At 41.7% G+C, this 20936-nt stretch overlaps 2 protein-coding genes across 2 annotated transcripts; both read right to left on the bottom strand.

Annotated features, from left to right (window-relative positions):
• Positions 1-13925: 13925 nt before the first annotated feature.
• LOC140907058 (histone H2A-like) lies at positions 13926-14372 on the bottom strand. The gene has a single exon (XM_073332230.1). It carries the CDS (start codon positions 14370-14372, stop codon positions 13926-13928), a length of 447 nt encoding a protein of 148 aa, XP_073188331.1.
• A 5849-nt stretch (positions 14373-20221) lies between these two features.
• LOC140905833 (histone H2A) lies at positions 20222-20680 on the bottom strand. Its single transcript, XM_073329335.1, has one exon. The coding sequence runs from the start codon at positions 20678-20680 to the stop codon at positions 20222-20224; it is 459 nt and encodes a 152-aa protein (XP_073185436.1).
• Between the last annotated feature and the right edge of the window lie 256 nt (positions 20681-20936).

Below are 20936 nucleotides of genomic sequence, written 5' to 3'. Positions count from 1 at the left end.
CATAACTGACGCAGGATTTGAATATAAATTGACCAAATGTTGCAAATTATACGTCGTGCTGGTAGTACAGCCTGTTATTAAAGTTATTTGAGACTTGTCATTATACGACCTTGTTGTCAGTTACCCATAACTTTGCTGCACTTTAACCATTTGGTCTGAAATTCTCCATTCTTCTTGTCTGTCTCAGGCTGATTTTAACTTCCTATAGCCCCTCAGATTTTCTTATCTTCAGCACACTGGCTCCCTGATCACGCCCAACACTGCTTTTATCATTTCTCTTTATTTTAATGATGTGAGCCCTGCTCAGTATCATTGGAGAGCCACCAGTCCCAGCAGTAACTCTGCGCTGATGTGAAGAGATGATGAAATATTAATAACCACTGCTTTTCCAGTCTCCTCAATATGGGTTTCATTCTGTGAGTGCAAGTACTGATGTATTCTTGTGAGCGTCAGGAAAATGAAACCCAGAAGTCTGGACTAGGACTTCCCTTCCACTGGGCTGAAAACTCTGTGCATTTTGTGTGATTCAGACAAAAGCTTCCCTTAGTCTGTCGTTTTGTAGCATTGAATCATCTAAGAACATTTCAGCTGCTCCCTTTGGTATTATCACTCATTAGTTCTAGACTTTGACATGTCCCAAAGGTCTCAGAAATGTGTTTCTATGCTCAGCACATGATGTAAACCTTATAAAGAAGGGGCGGGGGGGTTCATGTGTGACTCCCTGGCATTCAGAAGAATTATTCTGCATCACCCCTTCACTTCTATTATTGGGTTTTCACTAAAGGCAATATCAACAAGATATTTCCCTTCTTCTTTTCTCTTTAAACAGTTCTTCCTTCCTCTTCAGAAAATGAAGAACTTTATTATCTGCACAGTTTAGGAAGTTGAGGACAGCCAGAAAACCTTGAATTCAAACACATATTTTCCAGCATCCATAAAACTATGAAAGAGATACTGGCAACTTCCTTGGAAGTTCCTGAATCAATGTTCATGCTTTCCTAGCCAAATGTCTGATCTCTGCCTTGACTGCACAATCAAAAGTGTCAGTGATGGCTGCTGGAGTTTGGACTCTGCCAGAGCTGAAGGATCTTGCCTTATATCCTTTCAGTCTTGTCAATATCAAGGAAGACATCTTCTCTCTAGCTTACTTAAGCTGTTTCTTCTTCATTTGGTCTGAACTAGGGTGTGTTATTACTGCTATAGATTTGACTACTTTGCTTAAAACCGTTATTTCCTGTACCTGTATTCTATAAAGATGAGGAATTATCCTTCTGAAATCTCAGAAACTAGTGTGACAATAGGATAAATGTTGACTTCTAATGTTAACCAGCTAACTACTGAGTCAGAGCAGTATTACAATTTCCTTTCTGATGTAATTACTTAGTTTTTAATTAGTAAAGAAGAGAGACTAGACTTCAGGTACTTCCCCACCAACACCTTTAAAATAGCATTAGAAGGGACCCAATAACTCTGGTAGCCTTTCTGTTGTGTCCTGCAAGCAGCCTCTTTCAAAGACAATGGCACATTTCTAAAGTCAGTTACCTCATAGTTAATGTCATATATACCAATGAAGTCAATAAACTTATTCCAGACTTTCACAAATCTAACTGAGAGGGGAATTGGGGTCCACTGAGAGGGGAATTGGGGTCCATATCTCTCAAGGACATTTCATGATTTGAGGATGCATGTCTAGAGCACAATCTCTGAATTGATTGTGAGGTCTACTGTCCAAACAATGAGAGAAATTCACCAGTACATTAATTGATTGTGTGATCATTAGGTTGCGCACTTGTGTGAGACAAGAATTTTTTACACCAAGCAACCAAAATCTGACAAATCCCTCCCCACCATTAGCAACCACCCAAGCTGTGCCATGTCATAGATTACACACTCCCCTCAAATGCCTAAAATGACTCCAGCTAAGCATTGAATCCTTTACCATCATGGCCACTCATCCTGACTCCTTAAGAAAAGTGGAAATTCCTTGAAGCACTAAAGGTTTTCTTAAACTGTGGTATGGTGTATTGCACATTTTAAGGAAATCAGCGTATTGAAAATGTAAGTAACTCTCTAATTCCCCATGGGGATAACCCAAATCCCTATTTTAATTTACATTTTTATTTTAACCATATATGATGCGGTCAGGTTATCATTTGCCAGAAGGAAGCACTGAAGAAATTAGCTAGCAGTTATGAATGTTTGAAAATCAAGTTTGCAGCATGCGCAGTTTGTTATTGACATTCCTATCACTTGAAGCGTGGAGGTGGGGAAGAAATAGAACAAACCATGCTACTGTATTTGCAAAACCAAAAACTGGTCACAAACATTCTGTTATCCAAACAGAAAACCAAAAGCATGCAGTTTTTTCACCATCTCCAAATGATACTGTTCTGGGAGGCTCCTGCATTCTCAAATCAAGATCCTTTAGCCTGTATAAATCAGCACAGGTGCACTGAAACTTCTCAGCCTGCTGTGAGTAGTACTGCCAATCTCAAGTGATCAACAATCATGAGTCAAACACAAATCATAAGATTAGATCAAATATCAGGAGGTTATTTTTTAAAAAAAATATTATATTGTGTTTTTTCAATCTGTCTTTTGATTGGTGAACTCCTCCTGTCCATCTCCAGTGCATGTCTGTGTGTGCATGTGTGTGTAAGACAGTTAGTGTTGCCACTCTTCCAAATTGATTGGGTAAGGTAATTTTGACCTTGGGTCCAGAAATTTTCACCCTCACATTTTCCCATCCCCTGCCCAGCAATTAATCTTGTCTCCCAGCCCCCACATCAGTTCAGTTCCCCAATTCTGTTGGCCTCATCCCTCTCAGTTCAGTCCCATCCCCTAGGTACAGACTCACCAACCTTACCTCTGCTCCTCCTGAGATCTTCAACCCTCTCTCCCAGAGCTGGGCCCCTCTCCCCCCGTTACCATCTTGGGGGGAGGTTCCAGGGACTCTTCACCCCTCATCCGCTCTTTCCCAGGCCAGGGTCTGCAGGGGGAGGAGCAGAGATGCTGTCCTGTCCATGTTTCTCACCAGAGGGCAGTGGGAGGAGCAGAGCCATCCTGAGCTGCTTTTCTGATGCTCCCAGATCTCCTCTGTTTACTAACTCCCTGCCCTCTCCCCAAGACCATCCATATTATTTCCCAGGTTTCCCATGAGTTTGTTCCAACTCCCCAAGGTTTCATTCTCCTCAAGTTACCCCTACCCCATCTCGCCCCCATACATAGCCCCTTCCACCACAAGGATTTCCCGTTCCCAATGTCCATCATGAACATGGACCTTCTTCTATATTTCGCCCTTCTCTATTCTCTGTCTCCCAAAGCTGAACCTTGCACCAGCCTCCACAAGGATCTTTTCTCCTGTCCCCACCACAGGCTCACCCCAATAAGGTACTCCCTCATCAGCATCAAGGATCAACCCTCCATGGATCTTCCTTCCCTTTCTTCTTGTCCCACCTCCCATGGCTTCTGTCCTAACCCTACCTAGGAAAATACGCCTCAAATTTGGAAAATACACCTCAAGTTTGGAAAGATGCAGGGCGAACACTATATTGGTTACACTATATTGAATCTGTGGCCAAAAAAGAGAAAGTCAGTCCCACCACTGCAACATGGGACCCAAGGTAATGGCTAAAATGCCCCTGAGGCTTTCCTTTTACAAATACAGCTATTACTGCCCCTGCTTTAGACCTTTGCCTTTTGGAAATGAGACGGGGAAGGGAAAATATCTTCTGTAAATGGAGTTTCTGCACATATAGTGGCAACATTATTTTATCACTAGCACAAGGGAACACTGCAGGCAGGCTTAAAGAAGGTACAGACTTTTGAATCTTCTTCTTCGCATATGTGCAATGTGCCTCAGGTGGTATGTGACCAGGATTCATCATCGACTTTGGTCCACTGGTTGGATCATTAGTTTCTCCAGCCTGGGCCAGGTACTGAAGGGGAGTGCGACGTGAACGCTGATCCATGCCCTCCAACGTTTGAATGACTTGGCCTAATTGTTGTCTCACTTACATTTGTAAAAAGAAAAGGAGGACTTGTGGCACCTGAGAGACTAACCAATTTATTTAAGCATAAGCTTTCGTGGGCTACAGCTCACTTCATCGGATGCATTCTCCTCACTGTATTTTCCACTGAATGCATCCGATGAAGTGAGCTGTAGGTCACGAAAGCTTATGCTCAAATAAATTGGTTAGTCTCTAAGGTGCCACAAGTACTCCTTTTCTTTTTGCGAATACAGACTAACACGGCTGCTACTCTGAAACTTAAATTTGTATAAATCAGGATTCCATGTAGTTACAATGATATAAAATCAGTAAAAGTGAGATGTGAATCAGACCAACTGTGCTGCATATTGGAGCACTGACGAAGGCAAGTTGGCATACCCTAAGCTGGGGTCTTCGGCAAACTCCATAAAGCCAATTTGAGATGCTACTCTTATAATAAAACACAGCTTCAGAGTTTGAAAAACTCTTGGGTGACATTTGTCCAGTTGGTACCTTGCAAGGGAAGTGGGAAGAAGATTAAAGTAATAAAAAGGATGAGATTTTTGTCGGTAAATGTCTATTTCACTTTACACACACACACAAACTAATGAAAAAAATAGAATCATAGAATCATAGAATATCAGGGTTGGAAGGGACCTCAGGAGGTCATCTAGTCCAACCCCCTGCTCAAAGCAGGACCAATCCCCAGTTAAATCATCCCAGCCAGGGCTTTGTCAAGCCTGACCTTAAAAACCTCTAAGGAAGGAGATTCTACCACCTCCCTAGGTAACGCATTCCAGTGTTTCACCACCCTCCTAGTGAAAAAGTTTTTCCTAATATCCAACCTAAACCTCCCCCACTGCAACTTGAGACCATTACTCCTTGTCCTGTCCTCTTCTACCACTGAGAATAGTCTAGAACCATCCTCTCTGTAACCACCTCTCAGGTAGTTGAAAGCAGCTATCAAATTCCCCCTCATTCTTCTCTTCTGCAGACTAAACAATCCCAGTTCCCTCAGCCTCTCCACATAAGTCATGTGTTCCAGACCCCTAATCATTTTTGTTGCCCTTTGCTGGACTCTCTCCAATTTATCCACATTTCCATCAATTTCCACATTTATCCAAATATTTCCATCCATAATAATAGATAATTTTGGAAAAGTAAGAAAAAAGTAAGACAACTACAGTTTGATTTAAGGCTATTTACTTTCTATATTTTGAATATGATATTGACAATTGGTGTTTTAATTGTTAAAAAGATTTAACTTTTTGAATCTCAACATATACTGTGATTAAATAATTAATGTCTGACCCCTGCATAATTTCCAACTGTGAAAATTGTAAGAAATAAAAGTAAGAATAAATGCTTAAAAATAAACAACAATATTATCCATCAAAATTATTTAAAAAATAAAAATTATTGTCTGCCAAGCCTAGTAATAAGCTATCTAAAAGACTTGATACCAGCTGCAAGAGAGCATCGGTGATCCTATAATATACAGAAAGAATCCATATCCGGGACTGATTCAGCATTCCAGAGGCAAGAAGTTGAGGCCTAAAACATAGGTCTGTGAATCAAGAAATCTGGGTTCTACTCCCAGCTTTGTCACTGACACACTTTGTGACAATAGGTAAGACACTTCACCTGTCCATGCCTCTATTTTACAACCCATAAACTGTGGAGAACAATGTTTGCCTACCTCACAGCGTTTTCTTAGGCTAATTCTTTAAGGTATTTTGATGAAAGGCAATATAGAAATCCAAAGTAGTATTCCATGCACTTTAGATTCTAAGGACAGAAGTTGTTTATCCCCCATAGCTACAATAGATATGTTTCTCTCTCATATATGCATGGGTGTAAATTATGAAAAAATACAAATATTCAGTATTTTGTCAGAACCATTTAAGAATGCTGAAATATAGTTGTACATATTCATCAGACTGTATAAACTGAACAAATAATACAAATATTCACAGGATCATTTATTGAATAAATATTGTAAAATTCACTGAAAAAGTTATTTGATAAATATTTAAGGCCTTACATAATTTCTGATATTGGAGCAATTGTGGATCCCACAATATTAGACTTTCCCTGCAATTTTGATTTTAATTAGCTTGCTTTGCACAGTCCATAATTTTGCAGAAATTTTGAGGTTTGCAACATACACTTTTTTCTCCATTAGTGCAATAGAACCCCATTTGTCTGAGCTGATAGAGGCTGGGGCTTATGTTACCTGCACAAAATTCTCTATTACTTGCACACTGTAGGGGCACCCACCTTTACCCAGTTCCTAGGGCTCAAGGCGTAACCCTCTTAATTTTGGCACCCACCCTTACCCTTAGGGTGTAACCTTACACTCTTCAGGTTTGTGGGGTCTTTTACCAGTGAAAGAGCCTTACACAGTAATATCCTTCTTAAACTCTATTTATTAACAATTACCAAAACAGAATGCACATGCTAAGCATGCAATGCTCACCACTCATCATCAAAGGCAGATGGACTTTTCTTGATGGCCAGTGAGGATCAGGTCATCTGGGGGACTCCTACTTCTGCACAGTGTGGTTGGCAGGGTGTTGAGGTCTGGCAGCTCTGATCTTGGAGCTGTGACCTGGAGTTGGTTCCAAAGAACTTCCTTTGGACCCCACTTTATATAGTAAAACTTGAGTCTTGCTTAGCCATACCTTAACCAATCATTGTACTAAAATATTACTAAACAATTTTCTAACCAATCCTAACATATTGTAAAACAGTCATTTAACCAATTATACCCGACCACCTTAGTTGATTTACACCTAGCAAAATTAGTTATGCAACAGACAGAAACAATCAAAGAACCAGACAGAGACCATACAGATAAACAATAGAGAAGTGGAGACCATAAAGGCAAAACAATAGAAGTATAGATTTTACAGTCACAACTGTTGATAAGTGATTTCTTGCCAAACAGAATGATATCAAAGTTTTCTTTAACCATCTTAAGATCTGTTTCTTTATCTGGTGATGGTGGGTACTATTAGGACAGGATTGCCTTCTTATCTGCCCGATATTGTTGTTTTAATACATTGTTAAAAACAACATTAAACATACATTGTTTTAATGTAATTTAGATGGAATGTAAGGATGTGACTTCTTGCTTCTTGGCTAATGGCTGCTGCTCTCCTAATATGTCTGGAGACAAAGGCCTCAGACCTCACAATATGACTACCGGAAAAGGCCTTATCCTTACACTTGGGCTCTCAGGCCTGGGTAGCTGGGGCTTGGACTGTCAGCCCCACACATGGCAGGGCTACTTCTGTCAGACCCACACATTAAAGATTGTAATATAGTTACAGCAAAATGTCTAGTTTTAAAACAAATAGCAGGCATAACATAATACTTGAGTGTTTATATTGTTCCAGCATTTTTTTCTTAAACAAATAGGTCTTCTCTGGCTTTCCTAAATTACCACAATTAATGAAATTATTACTTTTCTGTGATGTTCCATGTCTTGTCTGCAAATCAGCTGCAATTATTTGATAAGGCTGGTGCTTATCACATTCATATAATTTCTTCTATAAAACATTCAGGGTTTATTAGTCAGTTAAACAAATCTTGGTGGGCTCTAAAAAGACAGTGTATGCACTAGCAAAATGTTTGGTTCCTCCACAGCTGAACAATTTTTTTTTTCACTCTGGTGATGCTTTAAAACGTCGAGATGAGCAGCATTAAATATTTAATCAAATGTTATCAGTAAATAGCCACCAAAGGTTTTTAATACCCATAATAGCTACTGAAGATAATTAACAGATTGATTAATTTTACAGATTTTCTTCTGTGCCTTCACTTGTATAAAATCACATTTGGGATTTTAGGGAGTATTGATCTGATATTAGCTCGGGTCATTCTGAGTCTCTCAGGTGAGCATCTGGTTGTGTTTGTTTTGCAAATGTGCGCTGGTATCTCAGTAACTTTGCCATGATTATATTGTTCTTATTCTCTTAGGAACCTCAAAATCATTGACATTATGGGCCAGAACCTCAGATACTCTCTATACTCATACGCTGTTTAGGCAGAGCAACACAGATGAAAAGTTGGCTCAAACAACCATTGGGGAATTTTCCTTGCATATGGAAATCCATGTGTGGTGTGGAGCCAGTATAGCCAGTGCAGATTTATTAACTACAGAAAGATAGATTTTTAAGTGATTAGAAGTAATAAGCATACAGGTCAAAGTTGGTTACTTAAGAAATAAAAGTGAAATCACAATCTGAGTTATGTAAAATAGACAGGATTTGAATCAAGCAGTGTCTCGCCCTGATGGTATAGTTCCTTCATACACCGACTGGAATTCCTCTTTGCAGGCTGGGACCACCTCCCCTTTGTTTGTTCTGCAGACATGATTCCAGGTGTTGAGATGTGAGGGGAGTGAGGACAAATGATGATGCCACTTCCCTGCCTTTATAGGTTCTTTCAGCTTGCTGGAAAGATCTCTTTCTATAATGTGAGTCAAGTGGTCTCCATTGTCTAAGTGCTCTCCCTGAGAAGTCTCAATTTTATAGTTCCTGGGGTAGTCCCTGTGACTGTGGATTCTCCTTAATGAGCCATCAACACATCTTGCTCCTCCATTGTTGTACCTGAAAGGCTGGTTGTGACTGTTCCCAACTTACAGGACATTCAATAACACACACATAGCAAAGTTTCACTACTTCACATACAATGATAGCAAATACAATCCAACAAGATATTAATATTCAACAGATCAAGACTTTTAAAATGGTACCTCACAATGCATACTTTGTACAAAACATATCATAATTATATCACCATGGTAAATATGGGGGTGCCAGGGTGTTGCTTTGGGGTACAGAGTGTCACATCAACTTAAACCTCTCTTGTTCCCATTGCTTCTTGTCCTATTCTCAGAGAGTAACAAGAACAAGATTTCACTCTCCTCCTTGTAACAACCTTTTATGTACTTGAAAATTGTTATCATGTTCCCCCTCAGTCTTCTCCAGACTAAACAAACCCAATTTTTGATTCAATCTTTCCTCATTGGTCATGTTTTATGTACCTTTAATCATGTTTGTTGCTCTCCTCTGGACTTTCTTCAATTTGTCCACATCGTTCCTGAAATGTGATGCCCAGATTTAGACACAATATTCCAGCTGAGGCTTTATCAGGAAGACACCTAGCATGGCAAATTTCATCCTGAATGTTTTAAAATTTGGCACACTTCTAAGCAACTGAAAATAGGGTATTATAGTGGAAAGCGATGGGCATCCTTAACTATAGGTGATAAAAGCCCTGCCTTATAATACTATACACTTATTTTGGTTGCCTTGAGACCCATATTTTTTAATTTCCTGTCATTTGTACTTTTATAATCTCAAGTGATGAAGTGCTGAGCACACGCAGTTACCATTGACTTCCAAGTAGTCTTTCCTTAATGGGACTTCTTGGTAAGCAAATGTTTGAAGTCAATGGGACTACTCACTTGGGTATGTCAGGCCCTAAATGCTCAGCATCTCTCAGGATTTGGAACACGGCTTGTTGTGGTGAATATTAAACTAATTTAACAAAGTTACATTACATGCAATAAATCCACACACTCACACACATACACACCCAAAAACCCCCAAAATAATAATGGCTCCAGTAAGTAAAATTCTAAATCTTATGTACTTGTCATCTATAGGTATTTGTGATGGGAAAGTTTCCTGCCGCTATAACAAATATAGCAGCAAATATAACTTTGATAAGGTAGGACAAATAGGACAGCACTGTCAAAAAGTAGGGCAGACAGACATAGATAGTATGCGGAGAAGTATGTCATTTCTACTAAATTTAAGCCACTTACATAAAGGCTGAATAGGTATTCATCCTAGTTACAGGTAATTGTCACTATGTTCAGAAAGAATCTGTCCTTGATATAAAGAGAGCATGAATTGTCTGTAAATCTTTAAATGGAAGATGAAGAGACCCAACATTGAGACTTTGGCCTAACTTAAAATATCAAAAATACTGGGCTGGATCCTCAGCCGGTTTAAATTGAGATTGCTCCACTGAGGACAGTGGGCCTGTCCTGTAGTAGGTGACTTCTGGGTACTCTTCTGGCTCTGTCAATCTGTTTCTTCACGTCAGCAGGTGGGTATTGTAGTTGTAAGAACGCTTGATAGAGATCTTGTAGGTGTTTGTCTCTGTCTGAGGGGTTGGAGCAAATGCGGTTGTATCGTAGAACTTGGCTGTAGACAATGGACTGTGTGGTGCGGTCTGGGTGAAAGCTGGAGGCATGTAGGTAGGCATAGCGGTCAGTAGGTTTCCGGTATAGGGTGGTGTTTATGTGACCATCGCTTATTAGCACCATAGTTGGACAGGCCCAACAAAGAAAATAACAGAACAGCACTAGCCATCACCTTCAGCTGCCAACTAAAACCTCTCCAACGCATCATCAAGGATCTACAACCTATCCTGAAGGACGACCCATCACTCTCACAGATCTTGGGAGACAGGCCAGTCATTGCTTACAGACAGCCCCCAACCTGAAGCAAATACTCACCAGCAACCACACACCACACAACAGAACCACTAACCCAGGAACCTATCCTTGCAACAAAGCCCATTGCCAACTGTGTCCATATATCTATTCAGGGGACACCATCATAGGGCCTAATCACATCAGTCACACTATCAGAGGCTCGTTCACCTGCACATCTACCAATGTGATATATGCCATCATGTGCCAGCAATGCCTTTCTGCTATGTACATTGGCCAAACTGGACAGTCTCTACGTAAAAGAATAAATGGACACAAATCAGATATCAAGAATTATAACATTCAAAAACCAGTCGGAGAACACTTCAATCTCTTTGGTCACTCGATTACAGACCTAAAAGAGGCAATTCTTCAACAAAAAAACTTCAAAAACAGACTCTAACGAGAGACGGCTGAATTGGAATTAATTTGCAAACTGGATACAATTAACTTAGGCTTGAATAAAGCCTGGGAGTGGATGGGTCATTACACAAAGTAAAACTATTTCCTCATGTTTATTCCCCCTCTCCCCCAGCCCCCCACTGTTCCTCAGAAGTTCTTGTCAACTGCTGGAAATGGCCCACCTTGATTATCACTACAAAAGGTTCCCCACCACCACCCCCGCCGCTCTCCTGCTGGTAATAGCTCACCTTACCTGATCGCTGTCATAACAGTGTGTATGGTAACACCCATTGTTTCATGTTCTGTGTGTATATAAATCTCCCCACTGTATTTTCCACTGCATGCATCCAATGAAGTGAGCGGTAGCTCACGAAAGCTTATCTCAAATAAATTTGTTAGTCTCTAAGGTGCCACAAGTCCTCCTTTTCTTTTTGTGTCTTTTCTGTAACAGGCAGCAGCAACTCTCAGAATAAAATGGTTGATGCCTCTGTTTAGAATTCTTAGAAATTTAAAGGTGCAATGCAGAGAAGACAAAGTCCTCACAGTTACATGGCCACACACACTGTAAAAAGTTTCAACTAGCCTTCAGCAGTTAAACACAATTGTTTTGATCTTTTAGTTGGGCCATTATCATACATGATGTGGATTTTAAGAAACTTTCATGTTGTTCTTGCTAAAGCTGTCATAAGGAAGAAGAAAATTCCAATAAATTACAGAACAAATATTTATTTTCATTCATTTTATCTCTTTTCCTTTGTTCTGTGCTACCTCTCCATTCCTGTCTCACCACTTAGATTTCTCATTGGTGTCTCCTTGGGGGCAGGGAATCCATACTCTTGTGGCTGAATTAGTAGTGTAGGAGTAAAGAAGAGATATCTGTGCTAGGTGCTGCCCCACAAAGCATAGCATAATGATAGGTTACATATATAACAATAGTCAGGCTTTATCCTGTGTCAGTAAGGGATTTAATTCTCCCATGACAATCTGTCTGTCTTCCAGGTGTAACCCCCTTTTCCTTCCCAGGATACTCTAGAGGAGGCAACCTGTTGTCTGGGTGCCTTAAGTAATTAAGGATAATGAAGATCCTGGCCGTCCTAACTAAGATGGGAAATTAGGTTGGAATCTTCTAGACACCCCTGTGCTATTGCTCATTTGAATATTTACGTTTGAAGGTGTCTCCACCTGGACTGGCACTGTATATGCCTGTGGGTGTATCTCGGATGCTTTCAGGAACAAAAATATAAATAATGGATCTTATACGGGCAATATTCACCTAAAATAGAAACAACACAATTTTACTTAAAAGTTATCCTAGCAACAAACAATGCAACAGATTAATACAGGTTAAGTTAAAAATGTACCAGGTCAGTAGGTTGCACTGCAATAGTTCACTAATGGCTGCAGCTTTCAACTGCAACATACACCCAAGCAACACTCTCAGCAATATACCCAGATCTAACCCATCCCTGACTGTACACTCTTCCTTAAGGTTATAGTTCTGGGCCCTCTCTTTCGTTGGCATGCTGGCGAGCAGGAGTTCAGACCAGCACTCTGTAAGTGCGGCAAAGGCAGTCCAGATGAAACAAAAAGGAGTGAGGCAATTTTGTGTTGTGATCACCTTAGTTTGCACAGTACTAGCTGGTAATAACAGTTGTTATGTCAGAGAGCAATAGCCCATGATTCTGATAATACAATGAATCCCACTTTTTCTCTTAGACTTAATACAGCCACACTTAATCTTAACGCAGTATCTTCAACCAGAGAGCAAAGCCCCAGGGGTAAATCACTCTTTCCTCAACTACCTGTGAGCCAAATTCAAAACTGCTGCACCAGTGACAGTCTCCAGCTTCCACTCTCAATGCCTAGCTGAGGAGAAAGAATCCATGAGCGAGGGCTCAGCACTAACAAGAAGTCAGCTGCACTGTAGTCTTAACCCTGGTTGTGTGTCTTCAACCCCACCAACTCAACAACAGGGCTCCGTCACAGCTTTCCCTTGGCCCAGACCCCAAAGGGAGCAGCTGGTCTCAGTTCTAGCTCCTAGTCCAAAATGGAGCCCAACATCGTCTGTGCTGCTGCAGCAGCCTCCCACCCCAAGAAGCTCATGCCAGTTGCAGAGGGTGCCTATCACCGCACCATGGGTTTTACAATCTGTCAAAGCCAGCATACAGTACGTAGAGGTCTGTCTAATCAACATCCCACTGAGAGGGTCTATAAGGTTTTCATCAAGAACCACAATAGATCCAAAATAGATTCTTTAATTGGAAGAATGCCCTAAATATTCCCAAATGCTTGCCCCAAAATATATCTTTGTGTATCACTTCCCAGAATCTTCTAAGAATATGTCGTGTCTTTCTAATGTCCCATCTTTAAAAATAACTATTGCACTTAGTTTTTCTCCTCCCTCAAAGATTTGTCTCAAATTTCCAATAAAATTGGAAAAGTTTATTTTAATGTCCTAGATGTTAATTTTATTGGGCTTCATTTTGACCTCACAGTGGCATACTGAAGGAATAACTCCAGTGAATTCAATGAATTTACAACAGAATAAGAGAGAGAAGAACCAGAGGCAAACCCATTACCCTATTTTGGTACCTGTGTAGTGCTCCCAAGACAAATTTATTCTCTTCCAGATCTTCAACAAAACCTGCAGTAGATCCAAAGCAGCTTTACTGACTGCGAGAACAGGCCCAACTTTCCCAACTGTCCACACAAACATACTTCTATGGGAATCATTTCCCAGAGACATATTACGTAATTTCTTATGTGTCTATATATTGTAAAGAAATGCCTGAGTGCTACACATTTTGGCTTTTATATCACAGCCTTTGTGTCACTTCCTAACTAATTGAATTTTCCCTTAAAATGTTAGCAATATAACCAAGGAAATGAATTCACAAAAGAAGACGAGGCATTTTAATTGCTTTTATTAGACCATACTGGTGCATTTGAAAAGAGCCTGGCAATCAAGTTAATGTCATTTTTCCCAAATCTGGGGTGGCAGTCTCCCCTTTGCTCTGTTCTCACTTAACAGGGACAGGAGCAGGGGCAATCCTTCTCTTGATGGCTCTCCTGCCATTCCTCTTCTTGGAAGGTAAAACCACAGGCTGATTTAAGGGCAGGACCCCGCCCTGAGAGATGGTGACACCTCCCAGTAGTTTCTTGAGCTCTGAGTCACTGTGAATGGCCAGCTGCAAGTGCCGTGGGGAAATCCGATGCTTCTTGCTGCGGACAGCAACTTCTCCAGCAATATCCATAATCTCATGGGTTAGGTATTGAAGCACCGCGGCCATATATACTGGAGCTCCCTCTCCAACACGGTCTGCAAACTGTCCTTTGTGAAGCAGTCTGTCTATGCGACTGACAGAGAACAGCAGCCCAGCCCGGGAAGAGCGGGTGATTTTGGCCTTAGCCTCCTTTGCATTTGAGGTCTCACCAGAGTGCTCAGACTCAGACTCAGTCTCAGACATGTTGCAGACTTCTGCTGTTCCAGCAACACTTGGCTTTCTTTTGTTTGCTTTGCTTGGTTTACCCGAGTCTTTACGCAGGAGTTGGTAGACCTAGCTTTTTTTTTTTTTTTACTTGTTTAGCTTCAGTGGATGTTTCCTTTCTTGGCTTCGCTTGCCTGTGTCTTTCTTTGCTTGGCTTGCCTGACTCTCTTTCCTTCTGTTCCTGGCTCTGTTCACTTTGTTTTCTCTCTCTTATTTTGCCTTCTTTGATTTATTCCTGGTCTGGCCTGATTATGACTGGTCTGACAAAGTGTGGCTTGGCTAAGCCACCTCTTGAAATTACCACAGTTGTGTACTGACCCCGTCTGAGCCTACAACCTTTTATAACCCCAGTGCAGACAGAGAACTTACTTTCTGATTGGTTGTCTGAAAACCAATGGAAAGCTACTTCATCTGTTACCCAAGCCAGAGGGGATATGTCATCCTTTTATGACATCATTCCCATTGATTCTCTGTTTGTGTTGGATTTTTAGTCAGTGATATCTGCTATTAGCAAAACTCAGGGTGTAAAACGGTTTTAATTTCCTGTATTATTAACTTTGAAATTATCTAGCGGCCCCCAGGCAAAGAGGAAGCTACCCATTTCCATCAGCAATTAACACACTTTCCTAAGCAGACATACCAAGGACAGCAGTCCAATTTATTTTGAACTCCAAAAGCATAGCAGTCTGGTCTAATTTTTTCCTCTCATAACCTTCCTCCGAACAGCCACAAATTCAAATCCTTCCTACTACCCTAAAAATAATGTTTCCTCTCTCATCCACAAGAGGGGCTTTCTTTTTAAAAAAAATCAAACATATCCAAGCCTCTCAAAATCATATAGACCTAAGAAATTCCTAGCAATGCCTTCTCAAGATAAATGGTAGCAGAGTTAAGTGGTAGTGGAGATACTGTCTTATAATATATGTATTGTTTTTATATATATATATATATTTACACCCATGCAAGAATATGATCATATTCTTGCACAGGTGTAAATCAACAATGAGGCTAGGCAATTTTTTTCAGCAAATAGTTTTATTTGTTGAAAAAATGCAGTTTGGGGCCAACCAAAGCTGCTTGTGAATTCAGGGCAAATTTTGCAAAGGTGAACAAAATTTGACAGGGAAAAAAGAGTGAAAAAATCCTGAAAAAGTCGTTTCTGACTTTTTTTCAAAATGATGTTTTGTTTAGAAATGTATTTCCCATTAGAAGACAAACACCCACACCCACAACCCCAAAGGGTAAAAAACTCCCCAAAATGAAACACAACAGTTCATTGTGGGTGGAACAAACCTTTTCCTTTAATCAGAAACAACATTTCTTTTTTACTTTTTATTTTTTCCCTTTGGCCTCCAAACTAAAAAATCAATTATTCATTCAGCTCTAATTAGGAATAACTCCATGGGCTGGAACAGATTTTAAACTGGAAGTGACAGCAGCATCTAGTTCCATATTCACAATGGGCACTGTTCTGCCCCCCTTGCTGACACTGAGTCACTGCGCAAGGAATTCCGTTGCCATCAGTGGGACTAATTGTGTAGTAAGATACTGCTCAAGTTAGGGGATAGCAAAATCAAGTCCTCAGACCCTTACTTCACGGAAGTTTTGTCCCTTCTTTGGGAGAGCTGATATATTTAAGCACCATGAAAAAGTGAAATTAGAATTTGCTTTTATCTCCTCAACATGGTTGAATGTCATAAACAAAGTCTGAAAGTACTGAACAGGGTCCTGACTCTACAGTTATTACTCAGGGAAGGAATGCTCACTTGTGCCTCCAATGGGACTATATGGGAGAATAATGGCTATATTCATGAGTAAGGACTTTTAGGAATGGACCCTGTAATGGCATGAAATAGGCTTTGGTTACATTTTGAAAATTAGATACCTTAAATTAGGCACCTAAATAACTTATAAGTGGCCTGATTTGAAGAGGAGCTGAGCACCCACAGCTCCTGTTGATTTCACTCAGCGTTTTGAGTGCTCAGCACCTATGGAAATCAGGTCACTTTTAGTTAGCTACTTAAAAATGGGTTTCGGTGCTGAAATTCAGGCATCCTAAAGTTTGAAAATATTGGCCAGTTTCTATGGGGCCCTTAACTTGGTGATGCTTCCTGTCTCTCAGAGAACCCTCATGGCAGCCAAGCCCACGGTAAGGGTTCTTTGCCATTCCAGAAACCCAAGTGTTCACCATTTGTCACGCTCAGGTATGATTAGCTGCTTCTCCTGTTCTTCAGCTATTTTCTGAGACCGGTTTTAAAACAGCATCTGGAGATAACCTCTCGCATCTGGCCAAATCCATTGGCCCTCCCTCCACTCCAGAAAAAGTCTTTATTTCAATACACAGTTGGACCAACTGGCAGTCTAGCTTTATGCCACAAATGTACCACTCTAAGGTATTCATATGGACATCGTATAAACAAAGGAGAACACAACAAAATTGTGTAGCATTTAGCACTATCAAATCTGCCTTTGGGTGGCTGGTAAGTGAGGCTGTCACATCAGTGAAGAAGAATGCACAGGCCTGTGGTGGTCATTATGGCAGAGTATGTCTAAATGGGTTGAGTTCTCCCATCAGCCACGGGGCTTGAATTGGGCTGCTTTATAATAGATCAATTACCAGGCATTTTTCTCTCAAATCTGCAGTCGTGTCATTCTGATAGGTTGCTAACAGAACCTTTTAAAGGTGATCGGAATGTAACCAAAGTAGTGATGTCTCTCCTGTTCCCTTTAGATTCATAGCGGGGCTTAAACAACATTTTCTCCAATACATATCCATTTACCAACAAACATATTACCCAAATCTCTGAGCAGCCCCAGTACAGAAGAACATGTATTGAAACAGGGAAGAGACAACAACTGGGTGAGCAATATGTTCCATTGCATGAAGCTGAAGCACCCACTCCCCCAATGAGAGTCACTTAGCTTCCAGAACAAGCCCACTGTAGTTTGGCTTCTTTCCCAAAATCATTTGACAGCTTATCAGCGCCACCTGCTGGGAAGATTTGAGAAGTAAAATCTAAGCAGAAAAGGAGACAAAAAGAAAAGGAGGACTTGTGGCACCTTAGAGACTAACCAATTTATAAAGGAGACCAATAAAGGAGACAGTATCTCTATACTGCATCCCATAGTAAGCCTTCCAGTCCAGGCCCACAGACTAGCACAGAGGCTCTCACAACAAAAGTCTCACAACCAGCTTTAGCTGGTGGCTGCTGTGACAAAATTTTCTTAAAAAACTTAATTAACTTTAGGGAAAACAAATAAATATGCACATATACATGTCCAAATCATTGTAATTTATTTATGTCGTGTTTTTTTGCAGACGATAATAAAAATAACGTACAGTTGTATTTTGATACTGCTGACTCCCACTGCCTCCTCCTGCGCCCCCACCCATTGCCTCTGGCCCGCAATATTGGGCCCTGCAGCTTCCCCCCATTGCCCTGAGCTCCATTCTGTAGGCTCGTTCCCCAAGCTCACCCTGCTCCTTGCCTCTTGACCATGGCACTGGGTAAGGCTGGCACTGCTGAAGCTCCGATGCCCTAGGCTGAAGCCCCGAGCTGGAGCCCCATGGCTGGAGCCTAGGAGAATGGGGGGTTAAGCCTGTCCCCGGAGCCCTGTGGCTGAAGCTCGGGGGGAGGGGCTCAAGCTTGGCATAGAATCATAGAATCATAGAATATCAGGGTTGGAAGGGACCCCAGAAGGTCATCTAGTCCAACCCCCTGCTCAAAGCAGGACCAATTCCCAGTTAAATCATCCCAGCCAGGGCTTTGTCAAGCCTGACCTTAAAAACCTCTAAGGAAGGAGATTCTACCACCTCCCTAGGTAACGCATTCCAGTGTTTCACCACCCTCTTAGTGAAAAAGTTTTTCCTAATATCCAATCTAAACCTCCCCCACTGCAACTTGAGACCATTACTCCTCGTTCTGTCATCTGCTACCATTGAGAACAGTCTAGAGCCATCCTCTTTGGAACCCCCTTTCAGGTAGTTGAAAGCAGCTATCAAATCCCCCCTCATTCTTCTCTTCTGCAGGCTAAACAATCCCAGCTCCCTCAGCCTCTCCTCATAACTCATGTGTTCCAGGCCCCTAATCATTTTTGTTGCCCTTCGCTGGACTCTCTCCAATTTATCCACATCCTTCTTGAAGTGTGGGGCCCAAAACTGGACACAGTACTCCAGATGAGGCCTCACCAATGTCGAATAGAGGGGAACGATCACGTCCCTCGATCTGCTCGCTATGCCCCTACTTATATACTTATATTATGTTGGGGCATTGGAGCCCCCGACTGACGCTGGGGTGGGGGAGTGTGAAGCCTGCCGCCTGAGCCTCTGGCTGAACCAGGGGAGTGGGACTGAAGCCCGACCCCAGGAGTCCCATGACTGAAGTGGGAGCAGGGGCGGAGGGGGGACGGGGACTGAAGCCCACCCCCTGAGCTCCTGGGCGCTGCAGGGAGAGGCTGCTGCTGTTTTCCCCCCTCCTCCATCTCTTTCCAGAAGGTTGTTGTGGCTGAAGGAAACCCCCCTGTTGCTCGCATGCAGTCACTGTGGCCACATTTGAGAAACACTGCAGTGGCAGAGGGAGTCATGATAGCGCGCTAAGAGTCACTATGTAGACCTTGCAGCTTGGACGGAAGCTCAGGCTCCCAAGCCTGGGGGAGCTGCAACAGCTACACAGCGGTTTTTAGCGTGCTCACATGAGAGCCACTCGCACAAGTCTGTTGGCCTAGGCTCAGAGGCTTGTTCCCAGGTGCAGCGTAGAAACGCAGCGGGCTGATTAGTGCCTCTCAGAATCCGGAAACTTGTGAGACAGCTGGTGGAGGAACTGGGCTTTACCAGTGGCCTGACACACTTAATGCTGCACAACAGAGAAGGAACGAGAGCCAGATTCCGGCTGGCGCAAACCCTTACACATTCTATATTCTATATTCATTTCGGTGTGTGTATACCGCAGAGGAAGCGGGGGGGACCGCAGAGGGAGCGGGGGGGGAGAAGAAGAGGAGATGTAAGAGTAATTGATTTGTCATCAATCATTTTCACACCTTCTCACAAAACTCCGTTCCCCTTTCAGTTGTCTATTGTTACATTTATGCCATTACCATTTATAATGTATGTATTTTCCATGAAAATTCAACTACATTTTCACTGATAAACTTCCATTATTTTAAATAATTATTACATATAATTGACACTCAAACAGTCTCAGTTTTAAAAAGGTGATCAAAGTTTATGTGAACCCCCCAGGCATTTAATAATTTCAGAAAGCTTCATTCTAATATCACTTAGACTGTATAAATCTGATATTACTCTAAACAAGTCAATAGTTTTATAATGGGATAACTAAACAAAAACAAAAAAAGAACAAAACAAAAATAAAAACCAGGCCCATAGGCTTCATCCTGCATGTGTAATGGATTAAATTTTCATGAGTTTGTTCTTTTCTGTGTTTTTACAAAACATGTAATACACATCTGCTTCACTATGGGAAAAAATGTTTCTAATCTTCAGCCTATTGGGGACATGCCTGAACAAACAGAGAAATCACTTCCCACAATCTACACCATTTAGACAATTTCTGATGTAAATTTCTTAATGAAATGATTGAGTTCTATCTTTTTAGGTGTTTACACCACATTATCAATGCAGCTACCTGACCAAATGAATGATCCCTTATAACTGTAGGATAGTAAAAGAGGAAATGAATTCACAAAAGAAGACCTGGCATTTTAATTGCTTTTATTAGACCATACTGGTGCATTTGAAAAGAGCCTTGCAATCAAGTTAATGTCATTTTTCCCAAATCTGGGGTGGCTGTCTCCCCTTTGCTCTGTTCTCACTTAACAGGGACAGGAGCAGGGGCAATCCTTCTCTTGATGGCTCTCCTGCCATTCCTCTTCTTGGAAGGTAAAACCACAGGCTGATTTAAGGGCAGGACCCCGCCCTGAGAGATGGTGACACCTCCCAGTAGTTTCTTGAGCTCTGAGTCACTGTGAATGGCCAGCTGCAAGTGCCGTGGGGAAATCCGACGCTTCTTGCTGCGGGCAGCAACTTCTCCAGCAATATCCACAATCTCGTGAGTCAGGTATTGAAGCACCGCGGCCATATATACCGGGGCTCCAGCTCCAATACGGTCTGCAAACTGTCCTTTGCGAAGCAGTCTGTCTATGCGACTGACAGAGAACAGCAGCCCAGCCCGGGAAGAGCGGGTGATTTTGGCCTTAGCCTCCTTTGCATTTGAGGTCTCACCAGAGTGCTCAGACTCAGACTCAGACTCAGACTCAGTCTCAGACATTTTGCAGACTTCTGCTGTTCCAGCAACACTTGTGTAGCTTGTCTGAATTTTTCCTTCCTTGGTTTGGCTTGCCTGGTTTTCTTTCCTTTCTTGATTGGTTTGTCTGGATCTTTTCTTCCTTGCCTAGCCTTGCTTGGCTTTGTAATCTTATTCACTTGTCTGTGTTCACCTGATTTTTCTGTCCTTGTTTCGCCTTCTTTGCTCACTTCCTGGTCTAGCTTGATGAAGTGTAGCTTGGCTAAGCCACCTCTTGAAA

The sequence above is a fragment of the Lepidochelys kempii genome, chromosome 1 (genome assembly GCF_965140285.1).
Source record: "Lepidochelys kempii isolate rLepKem1 chromosome 1, rLepKem1.hap1, whole genome shotgun sequence".
Lineage (NCBI taxonomy): Eukaryota > Metazoa > Chordata > Testudines > Cheloniidae > Lepidochelys > Lepidochelys kempii.
This window is presented reverse-complemented; position numbering and strand designations above follow the sequence as displayed.

Excerpts from the sequence above, each read along its gene's own strand:
- LOC140907058 (XM_073332230.1), bottom strand. The coding sequence starts at position 14,372 with ATGTCTGAGACTGAGTCTGAGTCTGAGCACTCTGGTGAGACCTCAAAT.
- LOC140905833 (XM_073329335.1), bottom strand. The coding sequence starts at position 20,680 with ATGTCTGAGACTGAGTCTGAGTCTGAGTCTGAGTCTGAGCACTCTGGT.